This window comes from Hypanus sabinus, chromosome 13, assembly GCF_030144855.1.
Source record: "Hypanus sabinus isolate sHypSab1 chromosome 13, sHypSab1.hap1, whole genome shotgun sequence".
Lineage (NCBI taxonomy): Eukaryota > Metazoa > Chordata > Chondrichthyes > Myliobatiformes > Dasyatidae > Hypanus > Hypanus sabinus.
This window is the reverse complement of record NC_082718.1, coordinates 79,056,850-79,077,119: the sequence shown is the minus strand read 5'-3', so window position 1 is coordinate 79,077,119 and position 20,270 is coordinate 79,056,850. Positions and strand designations below refer to the sequence as shown.

General features: G+C 39.3%; 1 protein-coding gene across 10 annotated transcripts in view; it reads right to left on the bottom strand.

Moving 5' to 3' along the window:
• smtnb (smoothelin b) overlaps positions 1 to 19,935 on the bottom strand; it is a 299,570-nt gene extending 279,635 nt beyond the window's left edge. For 6 of the 10 annotated variants that reach the window (XR_009515412.1, XR_009515411.1, XM_059987982.1 and 3 more), the window contains exon 1: positions 19,546 to 19,930. Coding sequence is in view for 8 of the 10 variants with exons in the window: in XM_059987982.1 (XP_059843965.1) it covers positions 19,546 to 19,596 (51 nt within the window). In the remaining 2 variants the exon portion in view is untranslated. Of the gene's footprint in view, positions 1 to 19,545 lie in introns of all 10 variants that reach the window. The other 4 variants (XM_059987983.1, XM_059987984.1, XM_059987987.1 and 1 more) reach the window with 3 other exon arrangements.
• Between the last annotated feature and the right edge of the window lie 335 nt (positions 19,936 to 20,270).

Here is a 20,270-nt window from a genome sequence, read left to right as displayed (position 1 = left end):
CCCATTGCTGACCCAACTCTAAGAATGTGTCCTGAGTTTCCCTGTTGCTGGTCAGAAGTTTTAGGGCACTTGTCTTCCCTTTGCCTGCAAAAGCACTTACAGTGTCACATCCTGTATATGTGTGCAACCCGATGCTACCACACAGAAAGCTACCACCACTACAATGCTAGCACATATTTTCTAGCACTAGGGGTGTATACCTTGCCAAAAATCACTTTAAGAATTATTCCCCCCAGATAGTACCGGTGGCCCAAATGTTGCGTCCTGGCTCATAGACTATTACTCCTTTGTCCTTTTTCATTTCCTTCCATTTACATGTCTTCTAGACAGATCAGCTACAAATAATCCGCCTGGTGTTATTGTCTTGTAGCCTCCACCCTCGCACAGATATTCCCTTTGTTCTCCCCAACTCTTCCACTTCACTGCAAATTAAAACATGTTTTTTTTAACCTTTTCATATTCTGATAAGAGCACATTAATATGTCAAATTAGTTTCTCTCTATACAGGTGCTGTACGACCCTTATTTAATCCTGCTTTCCTTGTCTTCATTTCTAACTAGTCACTTTATTTGTCTAGCAGGTGTTGCATTTCCTGTTGCAAAGTTACATTGATATTTAATGAAATACTAAGTCATCGGTCCACGATAGGTTTCCTCTTACTTTCCACCTTACTCTTTTTACAGGAGGAAATCTACTTTGTGCCCTAGCTTTGCTTATCAAATAAATATAGAAAAATAAAATGTTATCAAAGCATAAGGCCTGCTGCATTCCACCAGCATTTTGTGCGTGTTGCTTGAATTTCCAGCATCTGCAGATTTCCTCAAGTTTGCGTTTTGAAATTCACTACTGCAAAGCCTCTGCCAGAGATGCCTACACTGAAGAAGTTTAAATCTTCTCTTCGACGGGAGTTCAGTGAAACCCTCTCTCGCTGCTCCCCATCTATAATTACTTCGGCCCTTCAACTTTTCGATCATATTTTGACCCAGACCCGCTATTACAGCCATATAACCTTCCTTGGAACATGTCTCCAGCTCTTAGGTTCACCCCACCCCCTCCTGTCTTCTCCTATCATTTTGGATTTCCCCCTCCCCCTCCTACTTTCAAATCTCTTACTATCTTTTCTTAGTCCTGACGAAAGGTCTCAGCCCGAAACGTTGACAGTGCTTCTTCCTATAGATGCTGCCTGGTCTGCTGTGTTCCACCAGCATTTTCTGTGTATTGCATTAATTTTGTTATACAGGTTTGCTTCAATTTTTAGGCACTTGTTATTAAAAGAAACTAAAGGACAAATTAGAGGGTGAAAATGGAGCAACAAGACCTGGTATGGAATTAATATGAACAAAAATTTTGAAAGTATTATATATAATTTACTGTAATTCAGTTTTTGCCCTATATTTATCATGCATTTCATTGTACTGCTGCTGCAAAGTTAACAAATTTCATGACATATGCCGGTGATATTAAACCAGATTCTGATTTCAATTCCTGGGGTGGAAACACATTACATGCAAGTAATTAAAATTATGCATACATACATGACCTTCAAACAAGAGGATCAATCAGTATAACTAATGTCCATTACATCAATTCCAGAATTCCATTTCAGATTTTTAGCATCTACATTTTTTAATAATTTCCTTTACATTAAGTTATGTTCTTTTATTGAAGCTTGCTTACAAATATTTGCTTAGGATGAGACACTTAACTATTGAATTGTTTTCAAAGAAAGGCAGAAGATTTAAGTAGGCTAAAGTAGTATTACTTTGTTGTTGGCTCCTTATCAGAAATCCATTCTACCCTCAACTTGCTGGACCAATTCCATTTCCTGCTCTTGTGGTGTTTGTGTAAAGTTCATGCATTATCATGAGTGGTCAATGTCATTTTTATTAAATCCCTAGTTTCAAATCCCTTCAATTTTTGAGTAACGTTGAACTACATTATATTCAAATTAAGGCTGAAATCCTGACTCAATTTTTCTCCTTACTTTTAATACCCCATTTACAATATTTCAGTAAGTTAATCACTTTTATAGAACAATCTATTATTCATTAAGGCCAGGAATAAATGGATTATTAAATACTGAAAACTTAACATGATTTTTCTGAGCAGACTAATTAAATAGCTTTTTTCTGCTGTCCAAAAGTTCAAAGGTTTTCTTTTTGTTCTTTTGGGAAAAGTAATTAAGTGATTTTATTTTTGTTTTCTACACTGGAAATTTACTATAAACAGATTACTTAGAATGGAATTGATGACTAAATAAAGAGTTCATGATACGGGACCACTGGAAGGAACAATAAGTCAAGGTTAAATGTTCCTTGAAAGAAAAGCTGGAATGATAATCTGAAAGTGTTTTGTTCCATCCCTAAACATCACCATCAATGTTCCATAACTAACCATACCAACAACCACCATCAAAATTAAACACTGTACTTTCTCATTTGTCTACCTTTCTTCCTTCCAAGTACTAAGTATTAGAGATATTGTAAACTGTAATTAGAATCAAAATTATGGGTATTGATTTATTCTTAACTACTTAATGGAAGTAATAAAATTACCACCTGGCTTCACTTATCACTTTCCAGCTAGCCTCCTTCCCCCTCCTCCCACCTTTTTGTTCTGGCGACTTTCTACTTCATTCTCAGTCCTGAAGAAGGATCTCAGCCCGAAACATTAACTGTTTATTCATTTCCATAGATGCTGCCTGAACTGCTGAGTCCCTCCAGCATTTTAGGTTTGTTGCATTAGATATTCAATCTCTTTTTTTATTCATTCAAGGCATGTAGGCTGAGCCAGCATTTATTTGTCTATCCCTTATTGCAATTGAAAAAATGGTAGCTAGCTGCCTTCTTGAACTACTGTAGCCCTGAGGTACTCTACTAGGAGGGAGTTCTATGGTTTTGTCCCAGCAACACTGAAGTAATGAAGGTACATTTTCAATTCAGGATGGCAGACAGCAACTTCCAGGTGGTGCTGTTCAGAGCTTTTGCTGCCACTGAACCTTTAGCTGGTGGAGTTCATGAGCTTGCAAGATGCTGTCTAAGGCATCTATCAAGGTGCTGCAATGCATTCTATAGATTGTGCATGCCGGGGAGAGTGTTGTCCCTACTCCAACTTAACCATGACTTCATTCTTTACCAGATTTACTGAACTAATTGTTTACTGATCCCATTGTCTTGATTTCCATTGGAATTTAATGAGAAATGGAAAAGTCCTGCTTTCAGGTTAGACTTTTGGATAATTTTGATCTCCTCACTTCATTTCTTACAAAATCAAGACCAACAATAAGTTCTTTTTCAGAGAAGATAAATTGATACTATAGGTGACATTTGATTCTACAGAAGGTGAGGTTAAAAAGCATCCAATTTGTGCAATAATTTATGCCAAATACACGTTTGTACATTCTTGAATTCGTTTGGTCAGTAACAAAAATGTACAAGACTAAAACAATTATTAAAACATTATTTTACATAGAATGTAGTAGATAGATATTTAAGATCAAAAGTAAACCGAAACCATATTTTAAGAAAATAAAGACACATTAGCTTAACCTTGATCAGTGAGAAGTGATGGAAGAGTTAATCAACAGTGCTTGGTTAGCAACAACTTCTCACAGAAGTTCAGTTTGGATTTGCCAAATGGGAAATTAGTCAGTTGGGGAATCCTAACTGTAGACAGGCAATTCTATAACATTGCCATGAAATTACCATTTTGGAGGTAAACATTCTATAATCTCATTTAATAAGTTTATATGACTAATTTCAAATTAAGCTTTTTCAAATAAATATTTCCACCATTTAACTGAAACTTTCAGGTAATGTTATATCTAACTTCATGTGGGAACATTTTACTCTGAACATTAAAAACAATGTGATATTCCAGATTTGGCCTTAAGCACCAAGCTAACTTTAATATATACTGTAAATATTATGAAATTGCATTTTTTTAAAAATGTTCTATTCAACACTCAGTTTAATTTTGTGGGTCTACTTTGTTTTTTAAAAAATATATATTGTCTTGCAAATACTTTTCTTCTGAAGCATACATGTTCTTCTGATCCCTTTTATGTGCTATGAAAAACCACATCTGACAGTCCTGAAGAAAATGTAACATCAGTAACATTTTCAGTGTTTCTTTAAATCCACAACTTCTTGGCAGTACAGATGCACGATGACTGTTTTAGCTTAAATTAGATCTGTTTTTCAAAACCATTTATCCATATAAGGCCATTGATTGCATGCTAGCAGCTCAGCACTTCATAGAGAGAGGTGAAAAGCCAATGTTTGCTTATTCTCTTTGGGCCGCAGGAATGAGAGTTTTTTCAGGAAAGACAAATTCAATCATTACAAGTACAATTTATTCCAATGAGAACTGGTAACAATATAGTTTATTTTTTCTAATCACATTGTTCTGATTATTTTCAATAAAGCTCAATCTTTCTGTAGTTATATTTGCTGAAATTTGATGTTGAGCTCTGCTCAAAGGAATAGACGGAACAAAGATTAATGAAATAAAAAAATAAAAACAAAGTGCCAGAAATTTTCAACAAATCAGGCAACATTATGGAAAGAAAAACAGTTATATCTCCCAAATTCTTTGTTAGAAACTGGATTCTCAACTCCGTCCATTCTTCTTTCCCCACTAATGGCACATTCCCATGCAACTGCAGAAGTAAAACCTGTCCTCTCACCTCTCCCCTTCCCACCATTCAAGGAAGGAGTATTTCCTGGTAAAGGGACAGTTCTCTTAAACTTATTTCAATCTACTATAATGGATTTAGCATTTGAATGTGGTCACCTCTACACTAAATGAATCAAACATTGAGCATCAGTATTCAGTGTATTGGGGGTCTGAGCTCCCTACTGCCTGCTACTTTAAATTACAATCCCACTCTGTCATATCTGCCTGTGACATTCTGCACTGTTACAATAAGACCCAATGCAATCTTGGCAAACATCACACTTGCCTGAGCATATTGTAGTCTTCCAGACTCATTGTCAAATTCTTCAACTTTAGACAACTCACTTTCTTTATACTATCTGTATCAAAACTTGCCATTTTTGTCAGTCATCCATCTGTGATTTTTGCTCATTTGTTTTACTTTTGGTATAGTCTGACTGTTGGACAGGTCCACAGCCCTGCTAAAAGCAACACAAACACAGATAAAACAGTATAGTGCGCTTTTAACTCATTTCAATTCATTTGGTCTCATGCTATTGAAGATATTACTTTTGCTCTCCTTTCCCTTCTCCAACTTCCCTACGACTAAAAAAAAGTGTTTCTCTTTCCCAGTTCTGAAGAAGGGGCTCCGATCTGAAACATTAATTTGTTTTTTTTCTTTCCACAGCCTGACAAGTTCAAGTTCAAACTTAACTATCATTCAACCATACAGCAATACTCATGAATACAGCCAAATGAAACAGCGCTACTCCAGTACCAAAATGCGAAGCACAGTACCAGCAGACATGTACAGCACAAGGCACATATAAGATAGCTAGCACATACAAGAAATCAGTAAAATGCAGTCACAAACATAAAAAGTATAGTCAAAGTCCCCAAGTTGATAAATGCTGCAGCAGTCTGCAATTGAACACACTTCAGCTTGTCTTCTGCTGAGTGAACACTGGGGTGCATCACCAATTGAACTGGAGCACCTGCCTCCAACACCTCCCCCGGGCGGCTGCAAACAGGTGACACCACAGCTTGAGGTCTCGTCCTCACTGCGACTGAGGCCACACAGCTCCCCTGCAGTTCACCAATAAACCGATGAATTGGATTTGCAACATTCCACATCAGCAGTGTCCAACAGAGTCTTGCACAAGAAAAGTGACTGAGATGATCATTTACTGTCAGACTGTACACCTCGTTTGTACAACCACTCTGACACCTCTGTCGCAGGCAGCATCATGGTCCACACTAAGTCCAGCTCCTTCAGTTTCGCTGCCAACAGGCAACTCAGTGATAGGGTAGATCTGCAGAACTTTTAAGTTCTTAGTGTCCACTAGGGTCTTGCGATCGTAAAAAATGTTTAAAGACAGTAACACTTTTGGTTGATTCCATAAAACCCAAAGTGTCTGAGTGCACTGCCATCTTACCTTCAATAATTACCTACTGAGATATGGTTATGGAAATTCATCTTAAATTAAAATGTTAACTTTTATTCCAGATTACCAGCACCTATAGTTTCTATTTTTATTTAGTTGAAAATTAGCATAGGCATAAATGTTATTGCATGCATCCTTTTTAGTACAGTCTATGTTACCACCCTTTCACTTACTCACAAGGAAACGTGAGTTGATGGTTCCTCATTGTTTCATCCATGCTTTGCTATCTGTATCTGATAGTCCACATTTTTTAATGAATCACCTTCCTTTCAAAGCTCTAGGTATGAGCTTGCCACTTCCTTCTACAATTGACCTTTACTACAAGAGAGTTGGAGTTTTGAAATAAGTATTTCCCAGTTCTAAACTCCAAACATCTGAGAATAAAGACCAGCTGTTACTTGCCCTCCTAATCACTGGCTCCACCTGTCTGCTAAGTTTTTGTAAATTGTCCACAAGAACACCTAGATCCTCTGAATTTTGCTCATCTTCAATCTTTCTCCATTTACATAATAATCAGCCTTTAATATGCAAACATGTGGACTTCAGTAGGAGGAACATAAATTCCATTTGCCAAGCGTTTGCCTATTCATTCTATCCATCTATGTCCAGTTGCAGAATCCAAATATCTTCATCAGAACATGCTCTGCCACTGTTTCAATATAATCAGCAAATGTGGAAACCTTACACACTGCTCCCTTAATCAGATTGTTAATGTACATTGTTAGTAATTGATAGCTAAAAGCTGACCCTTGGAGTACTTCACTGGTTACATTTTGCCAATCTGAAGAAGACAAGTTTATTACAGCTCACTCTTCTATACGAAAACCAGTCTTTAATCATTGCCAAGTATACTTTCCTCATAACAATGAGCTTTATCTTGTGCATCAACCTTTTGACGCATCCTCTAAAATGTCTTCTGAAAAAAAAGAAATACATTACATCGTAGATTTCCCTTGTTATTTCAACTCTGCTTGTTACATCCTTGAAGAACAGTAAATATAAAAAAGGAGAGACTGAGTGAGGTAGTTCTCTTTTGGAAGAGGACAGCGAGGCTTTGAGAGGAAGTGCAGCGGCAGCCATTTTCAAATTGTCCAATTGCGTCTCAGATCGGAGTTCTGAGAGGCGGGACTGCGCAGGCGCGTGAGGAGGCCTGGGAAGGAGGGAAGATATAAAAAGTACGCAGTCTTAAGAAGCGGGCAGCTTCGTTTGCAGGCAGCGGAGTGCGCCGGGAGCAGAGTGTAGGGCTTGGGCTCAGGGGGCTTAGGCAGAAGAGGGCACAGTAGGCTTATCTTTTAGTTCTTGTTATTTTTCAGTTTTTCAGGAAGTATGAGTGTGAGGGCAGCTTGTTGTTCTCGGTGTCGGATGTGGGAGGTCCTGGAGTCTCCGAACCTCCCGGACGTCCACATCTGCGCCAGGTGCACCGAACTGCAGCTCCTGAGGGACCGAGTTAGGGAGCTGGAGCTGCAGCTCGATGACCTTCGCCTGGTCAGGGAGAGTGAGGAGGTGATAGAGAGGAGTTACAGGCAGGTGGTCACTCCGGGGCCACGGGAGGCAGATAGGGGAAGAGGCAGGTACTAGAGAGTACCCCGGTGGCTGTACCCCTTGACAATAAGTACTCATGTTTGAGTACTGTTGGGGGGGGACAGCCTTCCTGGTGGAAGTGACAGTGGCCGGGCCTCCGGCACAGAGGACGGCCCAGTAGCTCAGAAGGGTAGGGATAGAAGAAAGAGGACCATAGTAATAGGGGACTCGATAGTCAGGGGTTCAGACAGACGGTTTTGTGGAGGTGATCAGGAGTTCCGGATGGTAATTTGCCTCCATGGTGCCAGGGTTCGGGACATTTCTGATCGCGTCCAAGATATCCTGAAGTGGGAGGGTGAGGAGCCAGAGGTCGTGGTACATGTAGGTACCAATGACATAGGTAGGAAAGGGGAAGAGGTCCTGAAACGAGAGTATAGGAAGTTAGGAAGGCAGTTAAGAAGAAGGACCGCAAAGGTAGTAATCTCGGGATTACTGCCTGTGCCACGCGACAGTGAGAGTAGGAATAGAATTAGGTGGAGGATGAATGCGTGGCTGTGGGATTGGAGCAGGGGGCAGGGATTCAAGTTTCTGGATCATTGGGACCTCTTCTGTGGCAGGCGTGACTTGTTCAAGAAGGACAGGTTACACTTGAATCCTGGGGGGACCAATATCCTAGCGGGGAGGTTTGCTAGGGCTACAGGGCAGACTTTAAACTAGTAAGATGGGGGGGCTGGAATCAATTTGAGGAAACCATGGGAGAGGAGGTTAGATCACCAGTAGAGCAAGTAAATAGACAATGTGTGAGGGAGGAAAGGCAGGTGATGGAGAAGGGATGTGCTCAGCCCGAAGATGTAGCGGAGAAGAAAGAAAAGGATAATAAATTTGAATGCATTGTTAGGGATGAAAAGAGAGGATGGGGTGGAGAGTATCTTAAATGTATCTATTTTAATGCTAGGAGCATTGTAAGAAAGGTGGATGAGCTTAAAGCGTGGATTGATACCTGGAATTATGATGTTGTAGCTATTAGTGAAACATGGTTGCAGGAAGGGTGTGATTGGCAACTAAATATTCCTGGATTTAGTTGCTTCAGGTGTGATAGAGATGGAGGGGCCAGAAGAGGAGGCGTTGCATAGCTTGTCCGAGAAAATCTTATGGCGGTGCTTTGGAAGGATAGATTAGAGAGCTCCTCTAGGGAGGCTATTTGGGTGGAGTTGAGGAATGGGAAAGGTGTAGTAACACTGATAGGAGTGTATTATAGGACACCTAATGGGGAGCGCGAGTTGGAAGAGCAAATGTGTAAGGAGATAGCAGATATTTGTAGTAAACACAAGGTGGTGATTGTGGGAGATTTTAATTTTCCACACGTAGACTGGGAAGCTCATTCTGTAAAAGGGCTGGATGGTTTAGAGTTCGTGAAATGTGTGCAGGATAGTTTTTTGCAACAATACATAGAAGTACCGACTAGAGATGGGGCAGTGTTGGATCTCCTGTTAGGGAATGCGATAGGTCAGCTGACAGATGTATGTGTTGGGGAGCACTTCGGGTCCAGTGATCACAATAGCATTAGCTTCAATGTAATTATGGAGAAGGACAGGACAGGACCTAGAGTTGAGATTTTTGATTGGAGAAAGGCTAACTTTGAGGAAATGCGAAGGGATATAGAGAGAGTGGATTGGGTCAAGTTGTTTTATGGGAAGGATGTAATAGAGAAATGGAGGTCATTTAAGGGTGAAATTATGAGGGTACAGAATCTTTATGTTCCTGTTAGGTTGAAAGGAAAGGTTAAAGGTTTGAAAGCACCATGGTTTTCAAGGGATATTAGAAATTTGGTTCAGAAAAAGAGGGATGTCTACAATAGATATAGGCAGCATGGAGTAAAGGAATTGCTCGAGGAATATAAAGAATGTAAAAGGAATTTTAAGAAAGAGATTAGAAAAGCTCAAAGAAGATACGAGGTTGGTTTGGCAAATAAGGTGAAAGTAAATCCGAAAGGTTTCTACAGTTATATTAAAAGCAAGAGGATAGTGAGGGATAAAATTGGCCCCTTAGAGAATCAGAGTGGTCAGCTATGTGTGGAGCTGAGGGAGATGGGAGAGATTTTGAATGATTTCTTCTCTTCGGTATTCACTAAGGAGAAGGATATTGAATTGTGTAAGGTGTGGGAAACAAGTAAGGACGTTATGGAACCTATGACAATTAAAGAGGTGGAAGTACTGGTGCTTTTAAGAAATTTAAAAGTGGATAAATCTCCGGGTCCTGACAGGATATTCCCCAGGACCTTGAGAGAAGTTTGTGTAGAAATAGCAGGAGCTCTGACGGAGATCTTTAAGATGTCATTAGAAACGGGGATTGTGCCGGAGGATTGGCGTATTGCTCATGTGGTTCCATTGTTTAAAAAGGGTTCTAGAAGTAAGCCTAGCAATTATAGACCTATCAGTTTGACATCAGTGGTGGGTAAATTAGTGGAAAGTATTCTTAGAGATAGTATTAATAATCATCTGGAGAGACGGGATCTGATTAGGAGTAGCCAGCATGGATTTGTGCGTGGAAGGTCATGTTTGACAAACCTTATTGAATTTTTTGAAGAAGTTACGAGGAATGTTGATGAGGGTAAGGCAGTGGATGTAGTCTATATGGACTTCAGCAAAGCCTTTGACAAAGTTCCACATGGAAGGTTAGTTAAGAAGGTTCAGTCGTTAGGTATTAATGCTGGAGTAATAAAATGGATTCAACAGTGGCTAGATGGGAGATGCCAGAGCGTAGTGGTGGATAATTGTTTATCGGGATGGAGGCCGGTGACTAGCAGGGTGCCTCAGGGATCTGTTTTGGGCCCAATGTTGTTTGTAATATACATAAATGATCTGAATGATGGGGTGGTAAATTGGATTAGTAAGTATGCAGATGATACTAAGGTAGGAGGTGTTGTGGATAATGAGGTGGGTTTTCAAAGCTTGCAGGGAGATTTATGCCGGTTAGAAGAATGGGCTGAACGTTGGTAGATGGAGTTTAATGCTGAGAAATGTGAGGTTCTACATTTTGGCAGGAATAATCCAAATAGAACATACAGGGTAAATGGTAGGGCATTGAGGAATGCAGAGGAACAGAGAGATCTAGGAATAACAGTGCATAGTTCCCTGAAGGTGGAGTCTCATGTAGATAGGGTGGTGAAGAAGGCTTTTGGAACGCTGGCCTTTATAAATCAAAGCATTGAGTACAGAAGTTGGAATGTAATGTTAAAATTGTACAAGGCATTGGTAAGGCCAAATTTAGAATATTGTGTGCAGTTCTGGTCACCGAATTATAGGAAAGATATCAATAAATTAGAGAGAGTGCAGAGATGATTTACTAGGATGTTACCTGGGTTTCAGCACTTAAGTTATAGAGAAAGGTTGAACAAGTTAGGTCTCTATTCATTGGAGCGTAGAAGGTTGAGGGGGGATTTGATCGAGGTATTTAAAATTTTGAGAGGGATAGATAGAGTTGACGTGAATAGGCTGTTTCCATTGACAGTAGGGGAGATTCAAACGAGAGGATATGATTTGAGAGTTAGGGGGCAGAAGTTTAAGGGAAATACGAGGGAGTATTTCTTTACTCAGAGATTGATAGCTGTGTGGAATGAGCTTCCTGTAGAAGTAGTAGAGGCCAGTTCAGTTGTGTCATTTAAGGTAAAATTGGATAGGTATATGGACAGGAAAGGAGTGGAGGGTTATGGGCTGAGTGCGGGTAGGTGGGACTAAGTGAGATTAAGAGTTCGGCACGGACTAGGAGGGCCGAGATGGCCTGTTTCCGTGCTGTGATTGTTATATGGTTAAATTTGTCATACGTGATTCATGTCATACTTGGTTTGATTATTAAGCTTTTCTAGATGACTCAATATTTCTTCCTTGATTAAAGACTCCAGCAACAAGCAGATGTTAAGTTAATGGGCTTATAGTTAACCAGCTTTTGTTTTCCTCTCTCCTTGGAGAAATATTTTCAGCTTTCCAATTGACTTGTACTTTCTGGGAACTAAAATAATGTAGGAAAGTGGAATTCTGATAGAAAATCAGACAGGAACCTTATGGACGGTGCAGCATGATCATTGTTGCATGTACTTGTGCTTTTTTGACATCAATCAGATGTCAATTCATAGAGATCTCTCTGAATAGCAATGACAATGAAAAATTGACAAGGAAGTAGGTCTACTAATAATGAATAATTTAAACATTTAGTACTTAAAGCTTTAGAATGAAAGTTCTTTATTTTGAAAAGTTTAATAAAGAAGAAAGAAAATAAGGATTTCTAGACCCTGACGTTCTTGGCAAACTACTGCAATCTATCACTAAGATGTCATAACAAAGCACTTAAAATGCCTAATCATACTAACATGTAATTTTTGAAAGCAAAATCATGTTTGGCACAGGAAAGAGCTTTTTTTGAGTATGCTGTTCACAGGGTAGATGAGAGGAACCAGTGGATTTTCAAAAAAAAAAACATTTGATAAGGATCACACAACAAAGTCACTGCATAAAAAGAATGATCTAAGATTGTGCCAATGGTAGAAAAGCAAAAGCAGAAATTTTCTAATAATAGCAAGAAACAAGTAAGTGAGCAGTGTATAATTTCATAAGGCTTAAAATGCACATGAACCGTAAACTATTTGGATGAGGTATACACATGCACTATCATAGTTTTCATTTGCACTAACTCAGATGATGCAATCCCTGCTGCATGCAATAAAAGTGACAATTAACTGGAGTGCCTTGTAAGTGTCAGGCAATAGCAATCTGCAACAAGGGAATCCAAACACCCGGCCTTGACTTCAATAGCATCAGCATAACCAACTCTCCCATCATCAATGAAGTCATCACTGACATAAATTTGATTGGTTCAATCATATGCAAATAACAGCTTGGATAATCTGCCGTAAGTGACATAGTTCCTGATGCTATCTATAAGGCACAAGTCAGGAGAATGATAGAATACTCTTCATTTGCAATGGAAAAGGGCAATAACCCTCAAGAAAGTTGACATCATTAAGGACAAAGCCACCCACTTGCTTGGCACACCAGTAACCATCCCAAATATTCATTCACTCCACAACCAGCACAGAGTTACTGTCACTCTGTGCTATTTTCCAAAATACCCTGCTGTTACTCTTCCAGACTACTTAGACAACACACCCAAACCAGAAGCTTCTACGACCAAGTACTTGGACAGTAGTTATGTAACAACACCACGAACTGAAGAATTAAACAGAGCTATGGTGACCATGTGCAGTCATGGTCTACATACCCAAGAATAGACTTGCAAGGTTTGGAACTGATCTCTGGGATGAAGTTATCCTACAAAAACTGATTAACTTTAACCTATAATGAAGTGATCTCATTGAGGCATCCATAATTCTAAGAACTGACAAGGACGATATAAGGATGACTTCTCTATCAGGAAAGTCTAGAATGATCATTTATGATTATATGATTAGGACTTCTTCATGAAAAGTACAAATTTTTGGCATTTTATTGGTTAGTGCTTTGAATACTTAGCTACTGACTATTTTCAAGTCTCTGATTAATAAATTTTTGGACAGTAATGAAAAATGAGGATATGGAGAAAGTCATGCAAGAAAGTGAATGAGACACAGGCTCAGAACCAAGTCACTGGATATCAAAGAAAAGTTGAGTTACATACATAAACTGCTGCTGCCTGTGATTCTCATTTACCAAAAGGAATTACAATCTACATATATAAAATTATTAGTTTAATTTAAGGACAGAATGTTGGTTAGAGTGCTTTCAAGTTATTGGTTACCTCAAAAACCTGGTTACATCATGCAAAATTAAACATTTTTTTCTTTTAAAATAAGGAATTTTACAGCAGGACTGATTCATGGATACCCTAACTTCAAAAGAAAAATGCTTATCAATGACAGGGACATGTAGGTTTAAGTTTTCACTCCAAACATTTGTCCATTTCATTGCATCATGATGGTAAATACTCAGAGCTTTGTTATCATTATAATTTCAAAATAATCGAGCAGCATGGTAGCGTAGCTCAGGGTGTAGGAGTTCAATTCTGGCATCCCCTGTAAGGAGTATCTGTACATCCTCCCATTGGAATATGTAGGTTTTGCCTGAGTGCTTCAGTTTCATCCACAGTCCAAAGATGTACCGGGTAGGTTACCTGGTCATTGTCATTTGTCCCATAGTTAGGTTATGGTCAAAATTGGGGTTGCTGTGTTGACATGCCTCAAAGGGCCTATTCTGCACTCTATCTCTAAATAAATGAAATCAGTCTGATGTTATCTCAGAAAGTCATGCAAGCGTGACTGCCTGGATATTCTAATTGATGAGTAGCTTCAAGGGAGCAGAAGGCAAATTTCATGGTCAAGATGAGCTTGGAGGGCATAAGGAAGAAAGTAAGAAAAAGAGAAATTGAAGATTCAAGGCATAAGTGAAAACCCTAAACAATAATTGCTGGACTGAAAGGGGAAAATCCTGATTGATGACTGAAATGTTGGCCTCCTGCAGAAGCTGGAGGAAAGAATGGAGGGTGAGTAGGGAGTGATTCAAATAAATTGTGAATAGTACAACAAAGAAACCATTTCCCAATATTGTTCTACAGCAAAAGGATTGCAGACAAGTAGTTCAGTGAAATCTGGCAATGGGACAAAATTACCTCTGCTTTTGTCACACCATCTTCAGTTAGCACAGCATCTTGGATCTGATTTTCCAGACAATATTAACATAAATGATAAGCCCAAGAAGGTCTGCATACACAGGAAATCCAAAGAAACACAAAAAAATTCCTGAAGAATAAACAGTCAACGTTTTGGGCCAAGACCCTTCATCAGGACTGAGAAGGAAGGGGGAAGATGCCAGAATATATAAATGATCTTGAATCCTACAAGGGCTTGCATTGCAAATCAGCAATATTAGATTTCAAACGATCATGTTAAAACCTGCAAACTACACTTCATTTTAAATCAAACGCACATTCCTGCAGACTAAAAGGTGTTTTATGTTTGTACCTCTGAAGTCTCACTTATATTTGCAGCTGTTCCATTTAAAATCTTTTCCATGACTTTGGTAGATTGCCTTTAAGGAGCCCCATTTATACTGAGGTACATAGCAGGGTATCTGGCAAACTAAACCCCAACCACAATTCACTTGTATATTAAAAAGATATTGCATATGCATGACAGAATACATAATTGACAACATGTTCTAACATTTAAACTGTAACAAATTGCTTGCTCAGAGAAATACAAACTGTACTTTTAAATTCAAACCACTTCCTTTAATAGCTTTTTCCTAAAGGAATAAAGCTATGCAAGGTAATAGTTCTATCACCTGATATTAACTCTCTGATATCTCCCTCTCAAATGACAGTTCTTTAACAAAGTGGTCACTGAAAATTTTGATCTTTTCCATGTGCTGCCATCACAGCCCCTCCACCACCTCCAAGGTCCACAGCATGCACTTTCTGTTTGGTCATTTGATAATAGCATTGTGGTTGGCACAATACTTTACATTATGTATGACCCAGGTTCAATTCTCGCCACTGCCTGTAAGGAGTTTGTATGTTTTCCCCGTGACCATACCAGCTTCCTTCCACTGTCCAAAGACATGCCAGTTGGTAGGCCATTGTAAACTGTCCCATGATTAGGTTCACATTAAATCAGAAGATTACTAGGCAGCATGGCCTGAAGGGCTGGAAGGGCCTAAAAGGGCACTGTATCTCTATAAATAAATAAAATAATTGAGGGGCAGATCACTTTGCCTGTTTCCTACACTCTGGAGTCAAGGCATCACCATTCGCTTGCCTTGAAAGAGTAAAATAGCGGTCAATCCTAAAGAATTATGTAAAATTCCTTAAATCTCCAGGCAATGGTTCTAAAAAGGTATATCTACAGTTCTGGATACAAAATATTAAATCTAAAATGTGATTCTAATCATTACTTACTACCCTTTCCAGAAATACTAATAACGTTAAATGTAACTGGTAACCGTGCCAATTCTGAAATTTAGGAAATAGTCATATCTCATGTGTTTCCTTTTCAGAGTTATTTAAAATGTTTGTAATATTATATGGTAGATCACTAAGCATTCCAAATTTACAGACCCACAGACCGACTTCATTACATTTATAGTATTGAGCCAATTCTGAGTATTTCTTTCAATGAAATATTACTAAACATTCCAATTTATTACTTATGACATAGTTTAAATAAGAATTATAGTCATGCAAACTAACGAGTGTCCCTAAAGCTCACAGAACAAATCAATCATCAGGAAATTCTTCATCATTTAACACAAGTTAAAGAAGTCCTGATGTCAGTCCTGACGAAGGGTCTCGGCCCGAAACGTCGACAGCGCTCCTCCCTATAGATGCTGCCTGGCCTGCTGTGTTCCACCAGCATTTTGTGTGTATTGTTGTTTGAATTTCCAGCATCTCCAGATTTCCTCATGTTTACAAGTTAAAGAAAATCTATTTCTTACTTTTTACCCCTCTTTCAAGACACAAAAGACTCTAATTGTAATGCTCTAATAACATTTCACATTTTACCAAGTTAGGAGATGCTAGAGCAGATTATCCAAGGTGGGTTTTAAAGTTTTCTTTAAAATAAAAGATAAAAATATGGACAAGTTTATGGAGAAAAATTCCAGAGCTTATGACTTGGATCTAAAGTTAACAAAAATGAAGGAGGAGGTCTAACCAGAATTGGACATAAATCTGAACATTTTCAAAGGTTGCAAGAGGGAAGAAGAGATTTGAAAACAATATTTTACGATAGTCATGGAAGCAGCAGTAGTTATCAACACAAGATAAGCAGCCAAATTGTACAGCAACATTTAAAAGTAAATATTGTAGATTTAGTGACAGTGAAATAGATCGTGATTCTTGAGCAAAAATAGTATTAGGACTGGCCATACTAATATCCAAATTAGATAAATTGATAAATATCTATTTCTAAGCGCACTTCAGTTGGTAATCCTTAGTAAAGACATTGTATACCTCTGGAAAATCCAACCAAAACTCACTGGAAGATAAATGAACCAGCATCAGCATCCAGTATTCCCAGCATTGAGACCCAAAATTATTCACAGTTGGCTACAACAGCACACTTACCAAACTAAAACTTCCTATTCTGCATTCTAATATGGGAGAAGATTAACAATTTGGAATAGTAGATCATCCAAAGACGTACTTAAAACTTCCTTGAAAAAAATGCAACAACCCTACTCCTAGCAATCTATGATCCATGACTGTTCAAAGTGGAGACAAACCATTTGGGATGGTATTGAAAATCTAGACCATACCCTGGGAACACAGAAGTACTGCGTAATGGTTGAAGGAATGCATCATTTCACAAACTACCCAGTCCATCAACCACTTCCTGCCCCATGGGCAAGTCTGTGGTTTCTACATTTATGTTATTTGCCACTTCAGAATACATATAACTGGGAAGAAGTCAAGTAATCCACTACACCATGAGGCTGTTCAAGTAGCATTTCTAAGCATTGAACTGTAAGATCATTCAGAACAAAGTTATACTCAAAGCTACATATGAATCATTTTCTAAGAGCAAATAGATCAACTACACAGGGGTTGTACACAGCCTGGGGTTCACAGACTCCTTGGTGAATTGCAAGGCTTCATGGCATAAAAAAGGTTGAGACCTCCTGATGCAGTGGAGACAAGGTTATAAAACCTACTTAATAAATAAAGCATTGTTTATTAAACATAGAAATGATTATATAATGGCATGTGATTATATGATTGATATATAACAATGGCACTTGCATTTCAAGGAAATAAATTTTCCAGTTTCATTTGTTGACATAGCAGTAACATTTTTTTCATTTTAAAAACAAAATTTTAAGATTTGAACAAATTAATGCCTGTAATAATCGAGATTTCTTTACTCAAAGGCAAGATAATTTCTGCTGAGAAGCTATACAACAGCAGTGACAACAAACTACTGACCCTAGTTCTTTTTAAACTATTGTTCCACATTCATCAGGTTCTTGTGAGCATTTAATTGTACGATGATGGATAACGTCTCCCCAATCAAACCGGTGCCTGCTTAAAGAAAACGAGGGCTGGTTGAACACAAGTACCAAGTGCGGTTCATGTCTAAAACAGAAGGTTCTGAAATCAAGTTTCATTCCAGAAACCTGAGCGCAGGAATTTTTTTGTGACATTCCCATGCAGAAATACAATAAGGGAATATTTCAGAGAAGTATCATTTTCCGTTAAACTGAGACAGCATTGGTTCTTTCGGGTGTACATAAAGGATACCTAAACACTATTTTGTGCAGCAGGAGTTTGATTTATCACGGAGGAATAAAAGTTGACCCCAAAAAAAATCAGGATTTATAAATAAAAGTTCCAAGGTAGGGTTTAGAACTTTCTTAAAATAAAAGAGAGAAATATGGGCAAGTTTATGGAGAAAAATTCCAGAGCTTATGACTTCGATCTTTGGCAGACAAGGCTAAAGCTAACAAAAGTGAAGGGGGAAATCTACCCAGCATTGGAGAAGGACATAAATCTTAAGATTTTCGAAGGTTACAAGAGGGGAAGAAAAGGGCGAGAGATTCGTTTATCGTGGTCATTTAAGCAGCCAGCGCTGTGCAAATTAACAGAGTATCGCCGCATGGAATAATGACGACATATACGCTATGAAAAAAATATATACCCTTGGCTTTATAATACTTCGATGTCAAGAAATCGTCAAAGTGTCCATCCATGCAGATTTGGGTATTCCACATTTCTAATGATCACATTAGACATGACATCACCTGAAATGGTAGCCTCTATTCATTTTGTAGATGACAAGAACCACCCCACATGCTCAGAGGAAAGTGAATCTCAGGGTTGTAGATGGTGATATATAAGTACTTTGATAATAAAATTTATTTTGAACTTTAATTGCGTTCTTAACAATCGCGTTCACTTGCTTCTCATTGCCAAAACACCTGCTCCCGTTAGAACGTTAGATGTTAGATACACATGAATGTACAGATGCATTTAGTTTACCTACTATTCAATAAAATTAGACACCCTTCATGAAATCCAACGACAAAGGAAATGAGTAGCAAGCTCTGGAGAACTTCAATTCAGTTTTAATGTTCTCATTAATAACGGCATTTTTTTTGCAATAAGAATCGATTTTTAACGTGAAAGCCGTTAAATTAGCACGAGCGCGATCAAAACACCAGGGTACTAAAAGGTGTATCTGGGTGATCTCACCACTGTTAAGAGGGGGAAACAAGAACTATTTAATTGGTCTAACAGCCAAACTTGACGCTGAAGTCCAGAAACTGTCATCTGCTGCGGAAGGACACAATAAACTAGCGTCAGCATTTTATTTGAACGTTTAAGCAGAACTGAGAGTTTAAGAATAAACGTAAACCGCATTTAGAGATTCCTTGCACACAAAAAATTAAGCAAAGGATCAAATATATAAAACGATTTTGCAGTATCTGCTTCATTCTGCGGTAAGACCGAATTAGAGACCAAAGATAGCAAAAGCATTGTTAAGTTACTGCGATGTAACAATTGAAGTGTCATTATGGATCTGCTTTGCGAATTGTGACACGTCGCTTGCCAGATAGGAGGCCGTCCTAACTTGCACCTAGCCACACTAAGAAATCAAACATGCCTATTCTACTTCATCTACTTAAAGAATGGACATGTACCTTGGTGCAGAACGGATCGATAGCATCGTAGTGTGTGGCACGGGCGCCAGCGACATATTCCATAGCCCGGTACACTCAATGTTTCACAGCTAAAACTAATCGTGGATCTTGGGATAACCCCCGCCCCGGAGCACTAAACAAGGCCAGAGCAGAACCACGGAACCGCAAGCACCGAGTGCGGGGAACATCTCAGAGCCGATCAAACACACACACACCCTCGCTCTCCCTTGTTCTCTCACCAGTTTCCTGAGGGCCGGTTCGTCCAAAGAGGAATAGCGGTCCGCGGACATCGTGAGGCCAGGCTCTGCCCTTCAAACTCCAGAGGGTCAGAAGTTCACTTCACTGCTCAACGAGCAGCGCGGTGGAGCTAAGTCCTGCTCGGTTCGCCCTTCGAGCCCCGTCACTCGATGACCCCAGGTGTCCGATGTTTGACAGTTTGAACGTTGCAGGTGTCCGCTCTGAACTGGGCAAAAATACCCTCTCAGAACAAAATAAACCTGGATCGCAGGTAACTCGGGCGTCCTTGTCACGGTTTTTGCCCTCAGCTTTGTATATATTCCTTCCCAACAGCCCCAGAAGTTCACAATCCCGAAATCATCCCACTTGCGGCGACTCACCTCAGCTCGCGCTTCAAATACCGATCGCCGCACAAGTCCCGCCCAGCGGCCTGGGCGGCGCCCAATCGCGCTCAAATATATCCGCCAGCTTCCTTCTGATTGGATCTCAGGTTTCAACCGTCGTTTTCGGACGTCACATCTGAGGCCACTCCGACCTTGGTACCTTTGGGACAATTTTCCGCTCGAAGCTACGGTGAAGTTGAACCGAGGCCACCTAAGAGAATTAATAGCGTTCCCGAAGCTTAAAATCTCTGCTAATGTACGGAAAAAAACATAAATGATGCCACTTCAAACCTGCGAGGTGCCTGCTAGGCATAATCGGGTCCAACGAAAGGCCTTCGCCCTGA